Raw genomic sequence first — 23,397 nt, 5'->3', positions numbered from 1 at the left:
AAATAAATAAATAAATAAATAAATAAATAAATAAATAAATAAAGTTGGTCAGGCAGAAGGAAGCCACACAGGATTGAAGTTTACAAGGAGAGAGAGACAAATTGTGATAGTAATCAGGAGTTTCAGCATTCCTGTCCAAACAACCGAGAGAACGGGACAAATCAGGATCAGGGAGGGCACAGAAGACGTGACCAATATTACCGACCCACTCACCCAGGGGATGTTTGTAAGCACTCTCCCCAGCAATGGCAGAACTTCTCAGGTGCACATGGAACTTTTACCAAGAGAGACCATATTCTGGGCTATAAAACAAGTCTCAATACATGTAAAATAACTTAAATCGTGCGAAGTGTGCTCTCTGATCACAATAGAACTACATTAGAGATAAATATTAGAAAGGTATCTGGAAAATCACCAAATACTTAGAAACTAAATAATGCACTTCTAAAAACAACCTGTGGGTCAAGGAAGAAACGATAAAGGAAAATATAAAATATTGTGTTTTCCCCTACTTGTGCTCCCCCCCCCTCTTTCTTTCTCTCTCTCATAAATAAAATCTTAAAAAAAGAATCCCAACAGGGTTTTTTGTAGAAATTAATAAGATGATTCCAAAGTTCAAGAAAATACAAACGACCTAGAATAACCAAAACAACTTTGAAAACTAATAACAGAAAGGGAAGAGTTTGGCTCAGGTCATGATCCCAGGGTCCTGAAATCGAGACCAACATTGGGCTCCTTGCTCAGCAGGGAGCCTGCTTCTCCCTCTGCCTGCCCTTCCCCCTGCTTGTGCGCTCTCTCTTGCTCTCTCTAACAAACAAATAAAATCCTTAAAAAAAATAAGTGACAGTGGGGTGATGATAAGTGGGAGGGCAGGCTCCCCTCCTCACCTCACCAACCCATGACTGTAACATTCTAAGCCTGCACCTCAGTTTCCTCATCTGAAAAATGGGGATAATAGGTAGCGCATAGGCTTTTGTAAGGATTAAATAAGATAAATGCTAGTAGTTTAAAGATAACCTAGAACGAAGTAGATGCCCAACAAATGATAGCTAATTATTATGAAAACAGTAATAGTACAAAGGCGTTGGGTGTGTGGCCCATCACATGCAGTCAGGGCATGGGGGAGTTAGGAGCCCATTGTTAAACTTGCAGGAACACTGCAGCCTGTTGTCACACTTAGCCTCCATTAAATGTTCAATTATATCCAATCACAACCTAATAGATTATATTAAATGCACAAGACTCATCACTTTCTAATTACTTTGTATATTAAGATTCTGTGATTTTGCACTCTAAATACAACCCCCACAGCCAGTTTCAGGCTACTGACGGCAACTATTCTAATGAGCCTCGGGAAGAGATGAGCAGCAGCAACCGTTAACGCAGCTTCCCCACACAGTAAATACGCACAAATAACCTCGAGAGCACAGTAATGCTAAAGAGTAGCGAAGTAATTAGTAGTATTTAGAGTGCAAAAATCACAAAATCCTACAAACCAGGGCTTTCCTTTCTAACAGGAGAGCACGTTGTTAAATATCTACCAGCATACCACCTGATATCTAAATTTTTTAATTTTTAAAAAAGTTTTTTGAGATAAAATTAATATAAAAAATTTGTACATATTTAATATGTACATTTTGATGAGTTTGGACATAGGCACACACCTGGGATATGATCACTGCAAACAAGGTAATAAACATATCCATCACCTCCAAAAGATTTCTTGTCCTCTTGCTTTTTGGGGGGAATTAGTATTTTTTTTTTACTTTTTAAAATTTAAATTCAATTAATTAACATATATTATTAGTTTCAGAGGTAGAGTTCAGTGATTCGTCAGTCTTATATAATACCCAGTGTTCATTACACCACGTACCCTCCTTAATGTCCATCACCCGGTTACCCCATCCTGCACCTCTTTCCCCTCCAGCAATCCTCAGTTTGTTTCCTACGATTAAGAGATTCTTGTGGTTTGTTCCCTCTCTGGTTCCGTCTTGCTTTATTTTTCCCTCCCTTCCCCTATGATCCTGTTTTCTTTCTCAAATTCCTCATATCAATGAGACCATATAATTGGCTTCTCTCATATTGACTTATTTCACTTAGCATAATACCCCCTAGTTCCATCCACATCGTTGCAAATGGCAAGATTTCGTGTTTTTGATGGCTGCTTGATATTCCATTGTGTATATATATATCACTCTTCTTTATCCATTCATCTGTTGTTGGACTCCTGTGCTCTTTCCACAATTTGGCTATTGTGGACATTGCTGCTATAAACATTGGGTGGAGGTGCCCCTTCGGATCACTGCATTTGTATCTTTGGGGTAAATACCCAGTAGTGCAATTGCTGGGTCGTAGGGTAGCTCTGTTTTCAACGTTTTGAGGAACCTCCGCACAGTTTTCCAGAGTGGTGGCACCAGCTTGCATTCCCACCAACAGCGTAGGAGTTCCCCTTTCTCCGCATCCCCGCCAACATCTTTCATTTCCTGACTTGTTAATTTTAGCCATTCTGACTGATGTGAGGTGGTATCTCATTGAGGTTTTGATTTGGATTTTCCTGATGCCGAGTGATGTTGAGCACTTTTTCATGTGTCTGTTTGCAATTTGTATGCCTTCTTTGCAGAAATGTCTGTTCATGTCTTCTGCCCATTTCTTGACTGGATTATTGTTCTTTGGGTGTTGAGTTTGATAAATTCTTTATAGATTTTGGATACTAGCCCTTTATCTGATAAGACATTTGCAAATATCTTCTCTCATTCTGTCTGTTGTCTTTTGGTTTTGTTGACTGTTTCCTTTGCTGTGCAAAAGCTTTTTATCTTGATGAAGTCCCAATAGTTCCTTTTTGCCATTGTTTCCCTTGCCTTTGGCGATTTGTCTAGCAAGAAGTTGCTGTGGCTGAGGTCACAGAGGTTGCTGCCTGTGTTCTCCTCTAAGATTTGGATGGATTCCTGTCTCACATTTAGGTCTTTCATCCATTTTGAGTCTATTTTTGTGTGTGGTGTAAGGAAATGGTCCAGTTTCATTCTTCTGCATGTGGCTGTCCAATTTTCCCAACACCATTTGTTGAAGAGACTTCTTTTTTCCATTGGACATTCTTTCCTGCTTTGTCGAAGATTAGTTGACCATAGAGTTGAGGGTCCATATCTGGGTTCTCTATTCTGTTCCATTGATCTATGTGTCTGTTTTTGTGCCAGTACCATGCTGTTTTGATGATGACAGCTTTGTAATATAGCCTGAAATCCAGAATTGTGATGCCGCCAGCTTTGATTTTCCTTTTCAACATTCCTTTGACTATTTGGGGTCTTTTCTGCTTCCATACAAATTTTAGGATTATTTGTTCCAGATCTGTGAAAAAAGTTGATGGTATTTTGATAGGGATTGCATTGAATGTATAGAATGTTCTAGGTAGCATAGACATTTTAACAATATTTGTTCTTCCAACCCATGAACTTGGAGCGTTTTTCCATTTCTTTGTGTCTTCTCAATTTATTCCATGAGTGTTCTATAGTTTCCCGAGTACAGATCTTTTGCCTCTTTGGTTGGGTTTATTCCCATCTATCTTATGGTTTTTGGTGCAATTGCAAATGGGATCAACTCCTTAATTTCTCTTTCTTCTGTCTCATTGTTAGTGTACAGAAATGTAACTGATTTCAGTGCATTGGTTTTATATCCTGCCACTTTACTGAATTCCTGTATGAGTTCTAGCAATTTTGGGGTGGAGTCTTCTGGGTTTTCCATATAAAGTATCATGTCATCTGCAAAGATTTTCACTTCTTCTTTGCTGATTCGGATACATTTTATTTCTTTTTGTTGCCTGATTGCTGAAGCTAGAACTTCTAATACTATGTGGAACAACAGTGGTGAGAATGGACATCCCTGTCATGTTCCTGGCCTTAGGGGAAAAGCTCTCAGTTCTTCCCCATTGAGAATATTTGCTGTGGGCTTTTCATAGATGGCTTTTATGATATCGAGGAATGTTCCCTCTAACCCAATGCTGTTAAAAGTTTTAATCAAAAAAGGATGCTGTACTTTGTCAAATGCTTTTTTTATTGAGAGGATCATATAGTTCTTGTCCTTTCTTCTATTAATGTAGTGTATCACATTGATTAATTTGTGGTTGTTGAACCAACCTTGCAGCCCAGGAATAAATCCCACTTGGTCGTGGTGAATAATCCTTTTAATGTACTGTTGGATCCTATTGGCTAGTATCTTGGTGAGAATTTTTGCATCCATGTTCATCAGGGATATTGGTCTGTAATTCTCCTTTTTTGGTGGGGTCTTTGTCTCGTTTTGGGATCAAGGTAATGCTGGCCTCATAAAATGGGTTTGGAAGTTTTCCTTCCATTTCGAGTTTTTGAAACAGCTTCAGAAGAATTATTAATTCTTCTTTAAATGTTTGGTAGAATTCTCTTGGGAAGCCATCCAGCCCTGGACTCTTGTTTGTTGGGAGGTTTTTGATTACTGCTTCAATTTCCCTCCTGGTTATGGGTCTGTTCAGTTTTTCTATTTCTTCCTGGTTCACTTTTGGTTGTTTATATGTCTCTAGGAATGCATCCATTTCTTCCAGAGTGCCTAATTTGTTGGCATATAGTTGCTCTTAATATGTTCTTATAATTGTTTGTATTTCTTGGGTGTTGGTTGTGATCTTGCCTCTTTCATTCATAATGTTATTTATTTGGGTCCTTTCTCTTTTCTATTTGATAAGTCCAGCAGGGGGCTTATCAATCTTATTAATTCTTTCAAAGAACCAGCTCCTAGTTTCGCTGATCTGTTCTACTGTTCTTTGGGTTTCTATTTCATTGATTTCTGCTCTAATCTTTTTTAATTATCTTCTCCTGTTGGGTTTTGGCTTTATTTGCTGTTCTTTCTCCAGGTCCTTTAGGTGTAAGGTTAGGTTTTGTATTTGAGAACTTTCTTGTTTGCAGAGAAAGGCTTGTATTGCGATATACTTCCCTCTTAGGACCACCTTTGCTGCATCCCAAAGGTTTTGAACAGTTGTATTTTCATTTTCATTTGTTTCCATGAATTTTTTAAATTATTCTTTAATTTCCTGGTTGAAATTAAACTAAAAATTAAATTTAAAAATTAAACCCATTCATTCTTTAGTGGATGCTCTTTTGCCTCCATGTACTTGAGTTCTTTCCAAATTTCCTCTTGTGATTGAGTTCAAGTTTCAAAGCATTGTAGTCTAAACATATGCAGGGAATGATCCCAATCTTTTGGTACTGGTTGAGACCTGATTTGTGACCCAGTATGTGATCTATTCTGGAGAATGTTCCATGCGCACTTGAGAATAATGTATATTCTGTTGCTTTAGGATGGAATGTTCTGAATGTATCTGTGAAGTCCATCTGGTCCAGTGTGTCATTCAAAGCCCTGTTTCCTTGTTGATCTTCTGCTTAGATGATCTGTGCACTGAAGTTAGTGGGGTGTTAATGTCTCCTACTATTACTGTATTATTATCAATGTGTTTCTTTAATTTTGTTATTAATTGATTTATATAATTGGCTGCTCCCATGTTAGGGGCATAAATATTTACAATTGTTAGATCTTCTTGTTGGATGGACCTTTTAATTATGATATAGTGTCCTTCCTCATCTCTTATTACAGTCTTTGGTTTAAAATATGATTTGTCTGATATAAGGATTGCTACCCCAGCTTTCTTTTGATGTCCATCAGCATGGTAAATGGTTCTCCACTCCCTCCCTTTCAATCTGGAGGTCTAAATGAGTCTTTTGCAGACAGCATATTGATGGGTCTTGCTTTTTTATCCAATCTGATACCCTGTGTCTTTTGATCGGGGCATTTAGCCCATTTACATTCAGACTAACTATTGAAAGATATGAATTTAGTGCCATTATATTGCCTGTAAGGTGACTGTTACTGTATATTGTCTCTGTTCCTTTCTGGTCTATGTTACTTTTGGGCTCTCTCTTTGCTTAGAGGATCCCTTTAATATTTCTTGTAGGGCTGGTTTGGTGATCACAAATTCTTTTAGTTTCTGTTTGTCCTGGAAGCTTTTTATCACTCCATCTATTTTGAATGATATCCTAGCTGGATAAAATATTCTTGGCTGCATATTTTTCTTATTTGGCACCCTGAATATATCATGCTAGTCCTTTCTGGCCTGCCAGGTCTCTGTGGATAGGTCTGCTGCCAATCTAATGTTTCTATCCCTGTAGATTAGAGACCTCTTGTCCTGAACTGTTTTCAGGATTTTCTCTTTGTCTCTGAGATTTGCAAGTTTCACTATTGTATGTGAGATGTTGACCTATTTTTATGGATTTGAGGGGGTTCTCTGTGCCTCCTGGACTTGGATGCCTATTTTTTGCCCCAGATTAGGGAAGTTCTGTGCTATAATTTGCTCCAATGTACCTTCTGCCCCCTCTCTCTTTCCTCTTCTTCTGGGATCCCAATTAATTCTAATATTGTTTTGCTTTATAGTATCACTTATCTCTCGAATTCTCCCCTTGTGATCCAGTAGTTGTTTATCTATCTTTTCTCAGCTTCTTTATCCCCTATCATTTTGTCTTCTATATCACTAATTCTTTCTTCTGCCTCATTTATTCTGGCAGTTGGAGCCTCCATTTTTTTATTGCATCTCATTTATAGCCTATTTTATTTCAAATTGATTAGATTTTAGCTCTTTTATTTTTTTATTTGACAGAGAGAGACACAGCGAGAGAGGGAACACAAGCAGGGGGAGTGGGAGAGGGAGAAGCAGGCCTCTCACCAAGCAGGGAGCCCGATGCGGGGCTCGATCCCAGAACCCTGGGATCATGACCTGAGCTGAAGGCAGATGCTTAACGACTGAGCCACCCAGGCACCCCTAGCTCTTTTGTTTCTTCAGAAAGGGATTCTCTAGTGTCTTCTGTGCTTTCTTCAAGCCCAGCTAGGATCTTTATAATCACTATTCTGAACTCTAGTTCCGACTTACATAATTATGTCCATATTGATTAGGGCCCTGGCAGTCAGTACTGACTCTTGTTCTCTTTTTTGAGGTGGGTTTTTCCATCTTGTCATTCAGTCCAGAGAAGAATACATGAACGAGAGAACAAAATACTAAAATGGCAACAATGACCCCAGAGAAATATACACGAGAGAAATCAGATGAGACCTGAAACCAAATAAAATAAAATAAAAATTACAAATTAAAAAAAAGAGAGAGAATATAACCAGACAGGTGAACAGAACAGAGCAATACACTGGATCCTGTGTAATTTGGTCTGTTTGTTAGGAAACTAGATCTCAAAATTGTAAAGAAAGAAAAATTTACATATGTACAAAAATAAAATTAAATAAAATGAAAGGATAGAATGTAACTGTAAAAATGAAAATTAAGAGTCAAAAAAAGAAGGAAATAAACAGGTGAGGAGAACAAAGCAATACACTAGCTTCTGGATGTATTTTGGTCTGTTTGTTAGAAGAAACTGCATCCCAAAATTGTAAAGAAAGAAAGGCTTATATATAAAAAATAAAATTAAGTACAGTGAAAAGATAGGATGTAACTATAAAAATGAAAATTAAAAAAGACTTTAAAAATAGTTGATAAAATAAGGGGCGCCTGGGTGGCTCAGATGGTTAAGCGTCTGCCTTCGGCTCAGGTCATGATCCCAGGCTCCTGGGATCGAGCCCCGCATCGAGCTACCTGCTTGGCGGGGAGCCTGCTTCTCCCTCTCCCTCTACTGTTCCCCCTGCTTGTGCTCTCTCACTCTCTGTATCAAATAAATAAAATCTTTAAAAAAAAATAGTTGATAAAATAAGAAATTAGTTGAAAAAGGAAAGAGAAAAAAATTAAAATTGAAAGACTAAGGAATCATGGGGAAAAAAAGCATGAATTCTATATACTATTTCCCTCTAGCACTGGAGTTTTGCAGTTCTGTGTGATCGGTAAACTTGGTCTTTGCTGGATGTTCTTGTGATCTTCTGGGGGAGGGGCCTGCTGCTTTGACTCTCAAGTTGATTTGCCCGAGGTGGAATTGCACTGCCCTTGCCAGGGGGCCAGGCTAAGTAATCTGTTCCAGATTGCTCTATGTGGCTTTTGTTCCCTCAAGGCCTTCTGCACAACTTCAGAGGAAGAGAATGAAAATGGTGACCTCCCAATCTCTAGCCCCAGAGCTGAAAGAGCGTGCCCCCTACTCCTCAGTGTGTCCTCAGGGAAAAAGAGCCAATCATTTCTGTCTCTCTGGTCTCTGTCCCCATTCCATTCTCACCCAGCCTGTGACTGAGCATTTCTATCTCAGGCACATGACCCCCTTTCCAGTCCCCAAACCTTGCAGGCTCCTGCAGGGCACACCCATGCTGCTCCTCCTGGGGGAGGAAGGGGAGTCTCACTGTGTTTCTGCCACTTGCTGGGCCTCTGTTTGGAGAGCAGTCACCAGACTGTGCCGCGGTTCGAGGTTTATGGCAACCCCGAGCTGAGAGCCCACTCCTGGGCTCGCTGATCGCAGCTGGCTTCCCCGCTCCGATACCTGGGAGCTCTGCCGCACTCAGGCACCTCTGGTCTTCCTGTGACCCTAAGGATCCTGAGACCACACTGTCCCAGTGAGGGTTCCGCCCTGCTTCACCACCTGAGCAACGTCCCTCACCAGAGCCGACTTCTGAAAGTTCCGATTTTGTGCTCTGCTGCTCTATCACTTTCCGGTAGCCGGCTTACAGAGCCGCCCTCCCCGCGCCGTTTATTTTCCCATATACCTCCTCGGATTCACTTCTCCGCACCTCTTACCTTGCAGAAAGTGGTCACTTTTCTGTTTGTAGAGTTGCAGCAATTCTTTTCCTAGGTCTCTGGTTGAGTTCGCAGGTGTTCAGAATGATTTGCTAGCTATCTAGCTGAGTTCCTGGGACCTGATGAAACTAAGGTCTCCTACCCCTCCTCCATCTTGGACTCCTCTCTATTATTCTTGTTGCTATGGACTGAACTGTTTCCCCCTAAAGGTCACATGTCCAAACCTAAACTCTTGGTGTGACAGTAGAGAAGAGCCTAGAGGAAGTGATACAGGTTAAATGAGGTTACTAGGGTGGGGCCCCAATCCAAAAGGGTCAGTGCCTTTAGAAGAAGAGGAGGAGGAAGAAGAAGAGGAAGAAGAGACACCAGAGTTCACCCTCTGCCACACGAGGACACAGGGAGAGCTTGCCACCTACGAGCCAGGAAGAGGCCTCGCCAGAACCCAACCGTGCTGGCACCCTGATCTTGGACAGCCTCTTGGACTGTGAGAAATAAATGTTGTGTGAGCCGCCCAGTCCGTGGTGTGTTGTTCTGGTGGCCCAAGCTGGCGTGGACATTGCTGGTGTTGGGGCATGCTTAGTAGAGTGCAGTGTTCCTGCAGGAAGATTTCCCCTTTCCCTGCTGCTCTCCCTCCTGGCCCCTCCTCCGGCCCTCCTCCTGCCCCCTGAAAACCCTTCCCCTAGGTGGGTCCCCTGCCAGGTCTGCAGGCGCGGAGCTGCGTGCGATCAGCAGAGGGCGCTGGCCGCCACAGTCCCTAAGGTTGACTTCCAAGTCCACCTACACTCAGGAGTCCAGAGAGACTTTCTCCCTTCTGTTCTTAATATTGTCCTCAGGAGCACAAATTTAAAATTTGCTGTAGTCCACTTTATCTATTTTTTCTTTTTGCTTGTGTTTGTGGTGTCACATCTAAGAAACCAAAGTCACGAAGATTTATACTTAGGTTCTCTTCTAACAGTCATAGCTTTACTCTTCCATTCAGGTATTTAATTTCACATAGTAATCCCATTTAATTTCACATCTGGTGTGAGGTGGAGTTCCAACTTCATTCTTTTGTGTGTGGATTTCCTCTTGTCCCTAAAGATCTGCTGAAAATCAATGCACCATAAAAGGGTGGGTTAATTTCTGTACTCTTGATTTTATTCCATTGATCAGTTTCAGGAAAAAAAAAAAAAGCCAGCTGGCATTTTGATAAGCACTGTGTGAAATCTATAGATCAATTTGAGGAGTATATCAGAGCTTCAAAAGGCAAAAGGGGCCCTGTGGAGGAGCGGAGGTTCTTGCAGACAATCTCCACTGTTGGGTGATAATTCCAATTGGATGCCCCCCATCAGAGCTGTCCTGACTCAAGCAAGAGGACCCCCGCCTCTGGTCACCTGAGAGCAGAGGTGAGGTCCTGGCAGGAAAGCCCAAGGGACAGAGGTGTCCACTCATCAGTCAGAAGCCAGACTGAGAAAGGCGCCCAAAGCAGCTCCAATCCCAGGAGCTATATCAACTGAACAGCCATGGTAATATTAACTCAGCAACTTTTACCCTCTGTACTGTCCTCCTTCCAGGAACAAGAAAGTTGTGTAAGTCCTAAAGGTGGAGGAGGATATTTATTGCTAAACTGATGTATTTGTAAAAGACCAGAATCAACCTAGTGTCCATCAGTGGAGTGGAAGTATGGCTCACCTACACCACAGAGAAGTATGCAGCCATAAAAGTGTTTGCTGAGAGGAACCAGTGAGTATCAAACACTATCGCTTTGTTTAAATGAGAAGAAATATATGTCTGTATATCTCCTTGATATACAGGGGGCTTACTTTTCTCTGTGTATTTCTTTCATGTACAAATATGTGTAATTTTGATGTCATTAGTTTCTTTTACCTCTTGACAGAAATGAGCACTTTGGCTTTTTTTTAAAGATTTTATTTATTTATTTATTTGAGAGAGTGAGAGAGATCACGGAGGGGGAGGGAGAGGGAGAAGCAGGCTCCCTGCTGAGACTCGATCCCAGGACCCTGGGATCATGACCTGAGTCAAAGGCAGACGCTTAACCAACTGAGCCACCCAGGTGTCCCAGAAATGAGCACTTTGGATTAAGACTTTGCTCACTGGGGCGCCTGGGTGGCTCAGTTGTTAAGCATCTCCCTTTGGCTCAGGTCATGATCCCAGGGTCCTGGGATCGAGCCCCGTATCGGGCTCCCTTCTCCGCAGGAAGCCTGCTTCTCCCTCTCCCACTCCCCCTGCTTGTGTTCCCTCTCTTGCTGTGTCTCTCTCTGTCAAATAAATAAATAAATAAATAAATAAATAAATAAATAAATAAAGACTTTGCTCATCAAATAAAAGCCATACCATATATTCTGTTTATATTTCTCAGTTATGTTTCTTGTAACTCTAGTACAATATCACGAAGAGGAGGCTGGTATGGATATGAGCCACCCATCTAATTCAGATCTCACTGGGTTTGCATACAGTCACTGAGTGTGTGTTCTGTGCAATTTTATCACATGTGTATATTCATGACACACATCAGAGCAAGATACAGAACATGGCCATGACCACAAGGGTCCCTCATGTTGCCCTTTTATACCCTCACACACCCTCCCCAATCCCAACCCTAGCAACCACTAATGTGTGTTCTCCATTTCATTAGTTTTGTCATTTCAAGAGTGTCCTATAAATGGAATCATACATTGCATAACCTCTTGGGATTGGCTTTTTTCACTCAGTGTAATTCTCTGGATATTCACCCAGATTGTGGTGTGTTCCATAGCTCATTCCTTTCATAGCTGAGTAGTATTTCATGGTACAGATGCACCACAGTGTTTTGTTTTGTTTTTTAAGCATTAACCTGATGAAAGATATTTTGGGTTGTTTCCGGTTTGGGATTTTTACAAATAAAGCTGCTGTGAACATCTGTGTAAACAATTTTATGTGAACACAAGTTCTCATTTCTTTAAGATAAATGTCCCGGAATGGAATTATTGAGTCCTGTGGCAACAGCACGTTCAGTTTTATAGGAAAAGGACAAATAGCTTTCTTGAAGGCAGTATGAGTGATTGTTTCTCTGCATCTTTGCCAGCATTTGTTGTCGCCACTGGTTCCCCCCCCATTTTAGCCATTCTGATAGGTGTGTAGTTTATGTTCTTTTATTTTGTATATATTTTTTAGATTTAAAAAAATTCTTTTTTTTTTTTTTTTTTTTAAAAGATTTTATCCAGTTATTTGAGACAGAGAGAATGAGATACAGAGAGCATGAGAGGGAGGAGGGTCAGAGGGAGAAGCAGACTCCCCGCCGAGCAGGGAGCCCGATGCGGGACTCGATCCCGGGACTCCAGGACCATGACCTGAGCCGAAGGCAGCCGCCCAACCAACTGAGCCACCCAGGCGCCCCAGATTTAAAAAAATTCTTAAGTAATCTCTACACCCAACATGGGACTCGAACTCACAACCGTGAGATCAAGAGTCGCGTACTCTACCAACTGAGCCAACCAGGCACCCCTGTAGTTGTATATTCTTTTAAACTGAAATTCTAAACATGTGCATATTACCTAAAAACCATAACAGCATTTTAAAAAGTAAATTTATGTAGGCAGGCACATGAGAGCAACTGATAAGTGGGATACCAATGGATTAACTTAAAAGAAGAAGCAGGTCGAAGTATGAGGTCAGAATTCATGTCCACTAGTCATGCATCTATCCCAGTAGGGACAGCCACCTAGAAGTCAAGTGACACTCAGATGGCAGCCTGACACATCAGAGCAGAGACAGGAAAATGATTTTTTTTAATGAAGATAATGCCATTCCAACGTGGAAACATACAAAAATTTTTATTAAAAGAATTTCAAAATAGATGTAGAAGTCTAGCCCATAATGAGCAGTGTGTGCACCCACTCCACTCTAGCTGCCACCAACAACCACTTCTATCATCAACCTCATTGCCCCTTCTTCTGGAATAAAATAACCTCAAAGCATCCTGTGCTCCACCTGTAAATACTTTGGGATGTATTTATATCCCAAAGGGCATTTTCTTATGTATTAATCACATCTAAAATTAACAATAATTCCTTTTTTTTTTTAAAGATTTTATTTATTTATTTGACAGAGAGAGACACAGCGAGAGAGGACCACAAGCAGGGGGAGTGAAAGAGGGAGAAGCAGGCTTCCCGCCAAGCAGGGAGCCCAATGCGGGGCTCGATCCCAGGACGCTGGGATCATGACCTGAGCCGAAGGTAGGCGCTTAACGACTGAGCCACCCAGGCACCCCTCCTTTTTTTTTTTTAAGATTTTATTTATTTATTTGAGAGAGAGAGGGTGAGAGACAGAGAGCACGAGAGGGGAGAGGATCAGAGGGAGAAGCAGACCCCCTGCTGAGCAGGGAGCCTGATGTGGGACTCTATCCAGGGACTCCAGGATCGTGACCTGAGCCGAAGGCAGTTGCTTAACCAACTGAGCCACCCAGGCGCCCCAACAATAATTCCTTTTAAAGAATGTTCAAGGAAAAGTAATTCTCCACACTCCCACCACCATTCAAACCACAGTGATTGCACTTCTCTTCCAGGTCTGTGGGCAGTGTGCAAGGTCCTTGCAAGGCCCGGTTCCAGAGTTGAGTGCACCAGGACACTCTGTTTCTTTCCCCACTTAACACTGTATGACGTTCAGTTCCACTTAGCCTCATCTTCTTAACAAGGAGAGTTTGATAATTTTCATATGCCTTTAGGAATACCTTCTTTACAAACCATTTATTTCTTTTGAATATTAATGCAAAAACCTTCAACAAAATACTAACCAACTAAATTCTGCTGCATGTTAAAAGGATTATACACCAGGACCAAATAGGATTTATTCCCACAATGCAAGGATGGTTCAACATATGAAAATCAACCAATATAAGGTGCACCTCAACCAATATAAGGGTGGCTCAGTTGGTTAAGTGTCTGCCTTTGGCTCAGGTCATGATGGGATCGAGCCCCACATCAGGCTTCCTGCTCAGCAGGGAGTCTGCTTGTCCCTCTCCCTTTGCCCCTCCCCCTACTCATGCTCTCTCTCAAATAAACAAATAAAATCTTAAAAAAAAAAAGATGGATGGAATTAGAGGGTATTATGCTACATGAAATAAGTCAATCAGAGAAAGACAATTATCATATGATCTCACTGATATGAGGAATTTGAGAAACAAGACAGAAGATCATAGGGGAAGGGAGGGAAAAATGAAACAAGACGAAACCAGAGAGGGAGACAAACAATAAGAGACTCTTAATCTCAGGAAACAAACTGAGGGTTGCTGGAGTGGTGGGGGGTGGGAGGGATGGGGGGGCTGGGTGATGGACATTGGGGAGGGTATGTGCTATGGTGAGTGCTGTGAGCTGTGTGAGACTAATGAATCACAGACCTGTACCCCTGAAACAAATAATACATTATATGTTAATAAAAAAGAAAATCAACTAATGTAAGACACTACATTAAAAAATAAAGGGGAAAAAACTCCACATAATCATCTCAATTGATGCAGAAAACCGTGTGATAAAGTCCAATACTCCTTTATGATAAAAACACTCAACAGACTAGGAATAGAAGGGAACTTCCTCCATATGATAAAGGCCATATATGAAAAACCCAGTGAACATCACACACAGTGGTGAAAGACTGAAAGCTTTCTTCCGAAGATCGGGAAGACGACAAGGCTGGCCGCTGTCCCCACTTCTGTTCAACATAGCACTGGAAGTCCTAGCCACAGCAATCAGACAAGAAAAAGGAATGAACGGTATCCAAATTGGACACGGAAAAGTTAAAACTGCAGACGACATGATATTCCATGGAGAAAGCCCTGGGTTCCACACCAAAACTCAAAGAAGCAAATAGAGCTAATAAGCAAGTTAAGCGACACTGTAGAATAACAAACCAACACTCGGAAACTCCGGAGCATTTCTACACACTAACAGTGAACAAGGTCATAAGGAAATTAAGAAAACAATGCCATTTACAATAGCATAAAGAAACACTTAAGGATTAAACCAAGGAGGTAAAGGCTTGTAGGCTGAAAATTAAAAAACACTGCTGAAAGAAATGGAAGGAGACACAAATGCGGGGACACAGATTCTGAATCGCCGGGCTAGCAGGACAGTGGAATGTCAATCGGGCAGCAGGCACCCTGCAGGGGCGAGGGCGGGACTACAGCCCCCACAATACCTCCGGGGGCAGCGACGGAAGCGACGGCGTTGGAGGCCGGCGGCCTAGGCCAGGGCCAATCACCGTCCGGCGGTGTCGCGGGGCACGACGGGTCTTGTAGTGGGCGCGGGGGCGGGACGAAGGCCCTCACAATACCCGCGGAGGCGGTGACGGAGGCAACAGCTTTAGAAGGGGCCCGCCTCGGCGCAGGCCGCAGGCCAATCACGGCTGAGCTGACGGCGCGGGGCACGACGGGCCGTGTAGTCGGCGGGGGCGACACTACGGCCCCCACAGTGCCTCGCGCGGCACGGAGCGCACTGCGGCTGCGCGGGGGCGACCGGGGCGCCGTCGGGCTGGGCGGCGGCGGCGGCGGCGGCGGCGACGGCGGCGGACGGGAGCCCGGCCTGAGCCTCGCTGGGAGCAGCGCGAGCCGGCCGCGGGCCACCATGTCTGCGCCGTCGGAGGAGGAGGAGTACGCGCGGCTGGTGATGGAGGCGCAGCCCGAGTGGCTGCGCGCCGAGGTGAAGCGGCTGTCGCACGAGCTGGCCGAGACCACGCGCGAGAAGATCCAGGCGGCCGAGTACGGGCTGGCGGTGCTCGAGGAGAAGCACCAGCTCAAGCTGCAGTTCGAGGAGCTCGAGGTGGACTACGAGGCCATCCGCGGCGAGATGGAACAGCTCAAGGAGGTGAGGGGCAGGGGCGGCGCCGCGCCCCGGCCGAGCCCCGACCCCGGCAGCCAGGCCGGGCGGACCGCCGAGCGGAGCCCTGACCCCGGGCTGGGCAGGTCCCCGGCCAGCCCTCCAGCCGGGCCGGGCCGGGCCAGCACTGCGGCGCCCAGGGTCAGGGCGTCCGGCCCGCCGGGAGGGGCTGCAGCGGCCCGCAGGTGTGGTGGACGGCGCGCGTGCGGGAGTTCGGGCCTCCGCGGGCAGGGGCTGCGGGTGGGGCCGCGTCGCCAGCCTGTCTGCTTCTGGCCGCAGGCCTCGGGCCCAGTGGGATGGTGTCCTCTGCGGTGTTGGGCTTCCCGGGTTGGGGGATGGGGGCGTGGGATGGATGCAGGTAGCCGGCTGGGAGAGGCCCGACCTGGGCCCCCATCACCTCCAGGCAGATGAGCTCTCCTCTCTTCCGTGAGCGCTCTGAGGCTGGGAAAGGGCCTCGACAGGGGCTCGCCTTGAATGTGGTCATCTACGATAGCTGGCATGCCCCTCGTCTCTCCTAGGCTCAGCTCCGCGACTGCCCCCTCCCATTACTTCTCTGGGATGCAGTACTTCTCCCGCCTACTTCCTGTCTTGGTGCCTTGGCTGCCGTCCCAGGGTCGGGTGACAGGTCTGTGGGTGTTTGTCACCGAAGGAGCCTTGGGTCTTCTCTGTGATTTTGGCCCCGGGATGAGGTGGGACCCCCAGGCTGCCTTCGAGCCTCTCCGGAGAGCTGGGCAGGCCTTCCATGAAGCAGTTCTGGGTGACTTCAACAGCAGCTTCTCTCCCAGGTCTCCCTGACTCCTCAGCCCTGTTGTGGGGGGTGGGCAGGAAGAAGTTGCTTTCTGGGTGGAACATCCAGGTTTGGATCCAGGCCCAGCGCCTTGCTGGTGTTGTGATTGTGGGCTGGAGCCCTAGCTTTTCCTTCTGCAACATTGCCCACCCAGAAAAGACTGGTCTGAGAATTGTATATTAGAAAAGGCCGGGCATGGTCAGGTGTGTGGCCTGTTGGTTTCTCTGACAGCGTGCCCATTCCCCATCAGACACTTCCCTTGTCCAGGTGGGCTCTTGGCCCTTGGTCTTGGGATCCACCATGCTCGCTGCCTCCCTGACTGCCCACCTCCCGGCTTGTCTGCTCCCAGTGGCCTCAGGCAAGTGCCTGTGCTGTTCAGAGCCTCCCTGCCTCACTGGGGACACCAGTAAGGTCCCCTTTTGATAGCGACGAGGAGAGAATGTATTAGCCCACACAGGTGCTTAGGTCTGTGCTAGGCAGATCAGGTGTTTGGTTAGAATCAGTAAACCAACCGACGTTGGGGGTGGGGGGCAGGTGGCAACATATGAGACCTGTGGTCCTGTCATCTGCTGGCGGGTCCCATCCAGGTGCGTGGGGTGAGGGGATGCACCTGCAGTGGAGGGAGGCAGGGGGCTGTGAGAATACGGAGCAGGAGTGCCTTTGGCCCCCTTCAGGTCTCTGGTCCTCCCCCCTCCCCTAACTTGCTGAGCACCTCCCCACCCCCTGGCCCACCAGCAAGCACAGTCCCTTTCTGTGTTGACAAGCTCACATTCATGTCCCCTCTAAGAACAGACCAGAACAGACTGTAGCAGAAAGAACCAGCCCCCACTTAGGGGGCTTTCCGTTATCAGCTCTTTACTGTCACAGACACAGATGTTTTGACCATCGTTTTGTGGGGTGTGTCTGGAGGGTGGATCCCAGAGGGAATCAGGAGGATGGTGTGTCAGTCCCCACATGTGTTCTTCAAGTGCCTGCTTGCTTGGTTTGATGTCACCTACCAGCTCCTGCAGGAACTAGCCCCTTGGCCTTGGACACACAGCTCCACTGTCCTGATCTCTAGCTCCCCCCACTGTGGGTGTGGTGAGTACAGTTGAGCAGAAGCTGAGAAAGGAGCATTGGAGTCTCAGACACGCTGCGGGAAGGTGGCACCAGGCCACGCACACCCAGGCTGGCGCAGCCTCTCCTCAACCTTGTTCATTGTAGTCACGGTCTTGCTTGGATATGTTAACTCTTACTTTATTTTATTTTTATTTATTTTTTTATTTCTTTAAGATTTTATTTATTTGACAAAGATAGAGAACACAAGTAGGCAGAGCGGCAGGCAGGGAGAAGCAGGCTTCCCACAGAGGAAGGAGCCTGACGCTGGGCTCGATCCCAGGACCCTGGGATCATGACCTGAGCCGAAGGCAGACGCTTAATCGACTGAGCCACCCAGGCGCCCCTGTTAACTCTTATTTTAAAAATCAAGATTTAATGAGACATATTTTCTTGGGTCTTTTTTTTCTCTTGTGGAGAGGTGAGCCATTTGTATTCTTTTAACACTTCATTTCTCGAACTAGAGTTGGTTCAGTTGCTGACAAATTGTATTTCAGAAAGAGGTGTTTGCGCTCCTGTGCCCAGCCTTTGTAGATGGTCCTGTTTGTGAGGGAGGGAGGCTGGCTGGCTGGTCATAGGTGAGTGGCTTTGTGCCCAGGCCCAGGACGAGTGGGCCCCTGTGGTGGCCTTGCAGCCTTTGTCACTTGATGCGTGTGTGTCTTGACACCATGGTGTGTGTGTGCATGTGCGTGTGTGTATGGGGCGGCCGCTGGCCCTTTTTGCCTAAGCATTTTTGCTAGTGACTGAACCTGGCTTAATAAGGGCCCAATCCATCCCAAGTCCCACTGTGTCCCCTCCCCGCTCTGTGGGGAAGAGAATCGGATGGCCTTTGGTCAGCCAGCCGTGTGGTGTTTGCTGTCCTGAGTGGCCATGTCCTCATCCCGCTCTGTACCCTCTGCTGCAGCTTCAAGGGGGGCTGGTGTGCTGGGGTGGTAGCTCCTGCCTGCTGGGCCCAGGCAGGTGCCCTGAGTGGGTGGCCCTCGCCTCAGGGATGTGGGGGCTGGAGGGCGTGCCTCAGGCCAGGCAGGGGTCCGAGGGTAGGGTCAGCGCCCTCACTGCCTTGGGTACCACCTTGGGATCTTGTTTGCGCAGTGTACTTAGGGCCCGGGAAGCAGCGGGTGGAATCTGGTGAGCTGTGGTGTGTCATGGGCTGGGCACAGTGCCCGGCACACAGTAAGTGCTTACTTAGTGTGTGCCAGCTGGTGTCGTCAGCTCCTTCCCTCCACCTCACTCCGGCCTGGCTCCCCTCCCCACCGTCACCACAGGAGATTGGGTAGCAGAGCCTGCTGCCTGGGGCCCCGGGCCGGGCTCAACCTGCACTGCGGCCCTGTGTCCGTCTGCCTTCGCTGCTCTTGCCAGTCCTGCCTCTCCCAGCTCCTGGAAGGCCTGCCCTCCAGCCCGCGGGCCCTTCGAGGCCTGGGCGCTTCTCGCAGCCACCTCCCCTCCCTCCGGACTTGCCTGAGCCCAGCTCTCAGCGCTGAAGTCCTTCCGGTCCTGCTCAGCCTGAAGGGCCAGGGCAGAGCTGGTGGGGGCTGCTCTGTCTCCTACACTCCCTTCCTTCCCTCCCTCCCTCTCCTACCCTCCTCTCCCAGTGGATGGGGAAACTGGGGTATGGATGGGTGGGGGTGACCACTTAGAACGAGGTCCTCAGGCACCGGGTCCCCTCAGGGTCTTTGCATAGAAGTTACAGCTGTGAGTCAGTTTAGTCCCACAGAGGAGGGTGCTGTGAAGGCCTCCCCATTCGCCACTGACTCCTACAGCCCCCACACCTACCCTTGGGGCCACCACCTTGTTATGTCCATCCCACAGCTGGGGAAACCGAGGCACAGGGAAGCCGAGTTTTGCTCAAGGCTGTGAGCCTGTCCCTGTTCCTGCCGAGGAGGGAGGGGTGGTTGGAGGCCTCCTCAAGTGTTTTCTTGGGGGTGGGAAGAGCTCCGACTTGGCTAAAGCCTGTGGGGATTCTCCTGGAAGATGGAGCAGAGTCCTTGGGGCTGGAGTCCCCTGGGGGACCCGCGCCTTCCGGGCCGGTGTGTGGCGGTCTGCGGTGGGCGGGAAGGGGCCTGACTTGGGGCGGAAGGTGGGGTCTGGCGGGCCCTGGAGGCGCAGGGGTGGCCGGGCCTGCGGGGTGACAGTTGAGGGAGGCAGCTGCTGGTGAGCAAGGATGGTGACCGGCTGGCTCCCCATGGCTGCACTGCTGGACGCTCCCCACTTTGCTGCCTTGGAACATGTGTCGGGCAGGGGTCACAAAGCAAACGTGAGAAATACCAGAGTGTCCTGCGTTGCCTCCATGTCCCCTCCTGTCCTGTCCGTGCTGACTGGCTGTCACGAGATGCTTCCCGAGATGAGCGGCGGCGGGAGCCTGAGATGTACAGCCCTGGCAGGGAAGGAGGTGCTGCATGAGCCGTCCGGGGCCACGGTCTCCACGCTGCCTCCAAGGGTCGTGTGCACCCTGCCTAGCCCTCAGGAACTGTGTGCCCTGGACCAGCGGTCTGCCCATCAGGGTCAGGGAGGCTGACTGTGGCTTTGGGCACCGGGGGCCAGTGCCCCTGGAGCACACGGGCAGGCGGTGGTCAGAGAGAGCGGTGGCCAGGGCCGCACGGAGTCCTGCTGGGCTTCCCTGTCACCTCAGGGACCTGGGCCCCTTGCCGGGAGGGAGGAGATCAGTCTCCCCTTGTCAGTGAGGGGCAGCCGCCCGCAGTGACACTTCCCCACGGTGGTGCACTGGGTGACGTGCCGCTGCAAACATTGGGGGTAGAGAAAGATTGGCTTCTGCTGAGACAGTGAGGTGAAGCTGGCCAGTGGGCAGGGGCTGGCCAGGACCCCGCACACCCTGATGGGCAAGGCCCTCCGGGGCCCCGGAGCCCTCCCCCACCGGGTCTGCCGTGGGAGGAGGACCCAGATCCAGGTTGCAGGGTCACGGGGACGCAGGGCCGTCCGGGCTCAGGCAGCTGATAGTATTGAGGAGGTCTGGGGCCCGGCTTCTTATTTAGAGCTTAATACATTTTAAGAATCATACGTCTGGGGCGCCCGGGTGGCTCAGCCGTTAAGCGTCTGCCTTCGGCTCAGGTCATGATCCCGGGGTCCTGGGATCAAGCCCTGCATCGGGCTCCCTGCTCAGCAGGAAGCCTGCTTCTCTCTCTCCCACTTATCCTGCTTGTGTTCTCTCTCTGGCTGTCTCTCTCTGTCAAATAAATAAATAAAATCTTAAAAAAAAAAAAAAGAATCATACGTCTGCTTTGGGAGCATCAGAAGCTAGCTGTGCGTGGTATGTGTGCGGGAATTGGGAAGGTGATCGATGGCAAGTATGGGGAGCAGCAGGCTGTTTCTTCTTGCCACCTGTTTTCTTCCCGTGGCTGTAGGGCAGCCGCACAGTACTCCGAAAAGCAGAAAGCAGCAGCTGTGACGGCTTGCGAAGAGACACAGGTTTGTGTTACGCTCTGGGTTGCAGAAAAGCAGGTTTAATTCACGTGAACGGAGACTGGGTTTCCGTGGGTCTGGAAGACGCGGTGCACTCTGGTCCAGTCACTGTGTTACGTGAAATCACCGTGTGGTTGTGTTTTACGGGTTTGCTTTTTAAAAGGCAGTTTGTCTGCATGGCGCCCCTGCCAAGGGCTTCCACCTTCTTGAGGGGAGGTTTTGAGCAGAACCCAAGCAGGGGGAATCGTGTGGTTGGCGTGTGTCTGCGGCTCCAGCTCGCCTCTTCCTGGACCTTGCTTCTCTGTAAGCACGACTGTGTGTCGGGCTGAGAAAATAAGGACTCTTTTATGGAATGTAGGTTAAGTGTTTCATAGCATTCATGGCTGAATTTTCCTTGACGTTGTCACGATCCAGTCAGGTCCCGTCAGCATTGGGATTTGCCTGTTTGGCTCAGAAACGTGGCTTCACTGGTGTGTTTGCATCAGGAGCCAAGCAGGGTCCGCTGGGTGCCCCTGGCCGAGGGCCTGTCCTGAGGCCTCCCGCCGTCCTGTCCCCCGCTGGGCCTGGGGCTGCCCTCTCCCACAGGCCCTGCTACTGTCTGTGTGTTCCTTTTTCTTAAAAAGTTGGCAGGACTGCTGCCTTCAGCTGGTCGGTAGCCTGGCTCCTGGGTCGCCCATCCGGCACATTTGTGAGACCAGCCTTCTTGTACCTCCACTGCCCCCTGGGGCCCCTGATCACCCATTGGGTGTGTCCTGACTGACGCAGAGTGATGCCAGCTCTCTGTGACCCAGGAGAGAGGGGCTGGCCTTGTCCCCGCTCCACAGGTGGGGACCTGGGTCAGAGCGAGGGCTCGTGGCCCACGCTGTGTGCCAGCAAGGCTTGATGTGACCCCCAGCAGCCCCCTCCCTGGGCCTTGGTGTCCTCAGGTTAGGCCAGCGCATCCTGGAAGCCCTGGCAGGGATCGTGAGAGGGTGCCCCGGGACCTGTGCTGCAGGCCTCGGTTTAGTGCCTGGGGTCCCCTGGGCATGCTCCTCTCTCCATCTCCCTCGCACCCCATCCCATATGCACTGGAGCGGTCCAGGCTTGTCCACCAGCCTGAGGGGCTCCTTGGATGCCCTCGGCTGTGACCCGGGGTGTTCAGAGGCCATGTCAGCCCCTGGATGGGGCAGAGCCAGGCAGGCTGTCTGCTGTCACCCTGTCAGCTGGTGCAAAGGCTGGGATTGCAGATGCTCACCAGTTAGGGAGGGCAGACCCCCATAGCAGCCTAGGGGCAAGTTGTCCCCAGCACTGATGTCCCCCGGCTTTGTTGTCGTGGCCAGCCTGGTGAGGCGGTCACTTCTGCTACAATATCTGTTCCAGGAACAGTGGGAGCTGGTCTTGTCCCAGGAAAACAGCAGTCCCAGGACCCCATGTGGGAGCCCACAGGACAGACCTCACGTGTCCTCAGGCTCTTCCTGGATGCGACAGTGTCTCAGACGTTCCGTGTTTGTTTTGGGGAGCACCGGGCAGGTGTTTTGCCAAATGTCCCTCAGTTGGGATTTGTCTCCTGTGTTTCTTGGGCTTGGAGTGGGGTGATGGGTTTTTGGGAGGAGGGTCTCAGCAGTGAAGTGCTCTTCTCCCCACATCCCTGGCTGGGTGTTTGTCCAGGTCTCCTCTGCCAGGGCGCCCCTTCTCCCTTTCCAGACCCTTCTTGGACAGGAACTTCTACCTACGTTTGGGATTTTTCTGCATGGGAGACCTGTCTCTTCCCCATTTATTTAGTTACCCATCCAGGGGTTTATATTGCTGTTGACTCACAGTTTACATTTGTGTTAGGATCCAATACTGCTTGATTTTGTTGTTCACTTGTTCCAGCTTTGGCCCCTGGCGGCACTTCCATTCGCTCCTGTGGCCCCTTGACACACTCGTAGTCACGACTGTTCCGTCCCTCCTCTTCCTCCCTTCTTCTTTCCCTTCTCCCCTCCCTCCCTCCTTTCTCATCTCTCCTTCTTCATTCCCTCCTTCCTTTCTTCCTTAGCAACTTTTTGGTGCTGCAAGGTACTCCAGGCTCATCCATGCCCCAGTGCTGGAATCAGCCACTTCTTCAAGGAGCCTGGTTTCTTTTATTGGAGAGGGTGTTAGAAGCCAAGAACTGGGGGCGCCTGGGTGGCTCAGTCAGTTAAGCGTCCGACTCTTCATTTCGGCTCAGGTCATGATCTCGGGGTCGTGGGATTGAGTGAGCCCTGTGCTCAGCTCAGAGTCTGCTTGAGATTCTCTTTCCCTCTCCCTCTGCCCCTGCCCCGGCAGGCACACACACACTCTCTCTCAAATAAATACATAAGATCTTGGGCGCCTGGGTGGCTCAGTTGGTTAAGCGACTGCCTTCGGCTCAGGTCATGACCCTGGAGTCCCGGGATCGAGTCCCATATCGGGCTCCTTGCTCAGCAGGGGGTCTGCTTCTCCCTCTGACCCTCCCCCCTCTCATGTGCGCTCTCTCTCTCTCATTCTCTCTCTCAAATAAATAAATAAATAAAAATCCTTAAAAAAAA

At 48.4% G+C, this 23,397-nt stretch overlaps 1 protein-coding gene and 1 pseudogene across 2 annotated transcripts in view; one reads left to right on the top strand and one right to left on the bottom strand.

The window, feature by feature from the left end:
- Positions 1-15,320, bottom strand: part of LOC102742603 (uncharacterized) — a 27,924-nt pseudogene extending 12,604 nt beyond the window's left edge.
- The window catches only part of BICD2 (BICD cargo adaptor 2), a 46,442-nt gene continuing 38,243 nt past the window's right edge, over positions 15,199-23,397 (top strand). Inside the window, exon 1 of one of the 2 annotated variants that reach the window (XM_081802694.1) lies at positions 15,199-15,558. In XM_081802694.1, coding sequence (XP_081658820.1) covers positions 15,319-15,558 — 240 coding nt within the window. In that variant the 5' untranslated portion in view covers positions 15,199-15,318. The remainder of the gene's footprint in view (positions 15,559-23,397) is intronic. The other variant, XM_081802695.1, reaches the window with a different exon arrangement.

The sequence above is a fragment of the Leptonychotes weddellii genome, chromosome 14 (assembly GCF_054177405.1).
Source record: "Leptonychotes weddellii isolate Sample4059 chromosome 14, ASM5417740v2, whole genome shotgun sequence".
NCBI classification, from domain to species: Eukaryota; Metazoa; Chordata; class Mammalia; order Carnivora; family Phocidae; genus Leptonychotes; species Leptonychotes weddellii.
The sequence above is the reverse complement of the archived record's forward strand: the minus strand, read 5'-3'. Positions and strand labels throughout refer to the sequence as shown.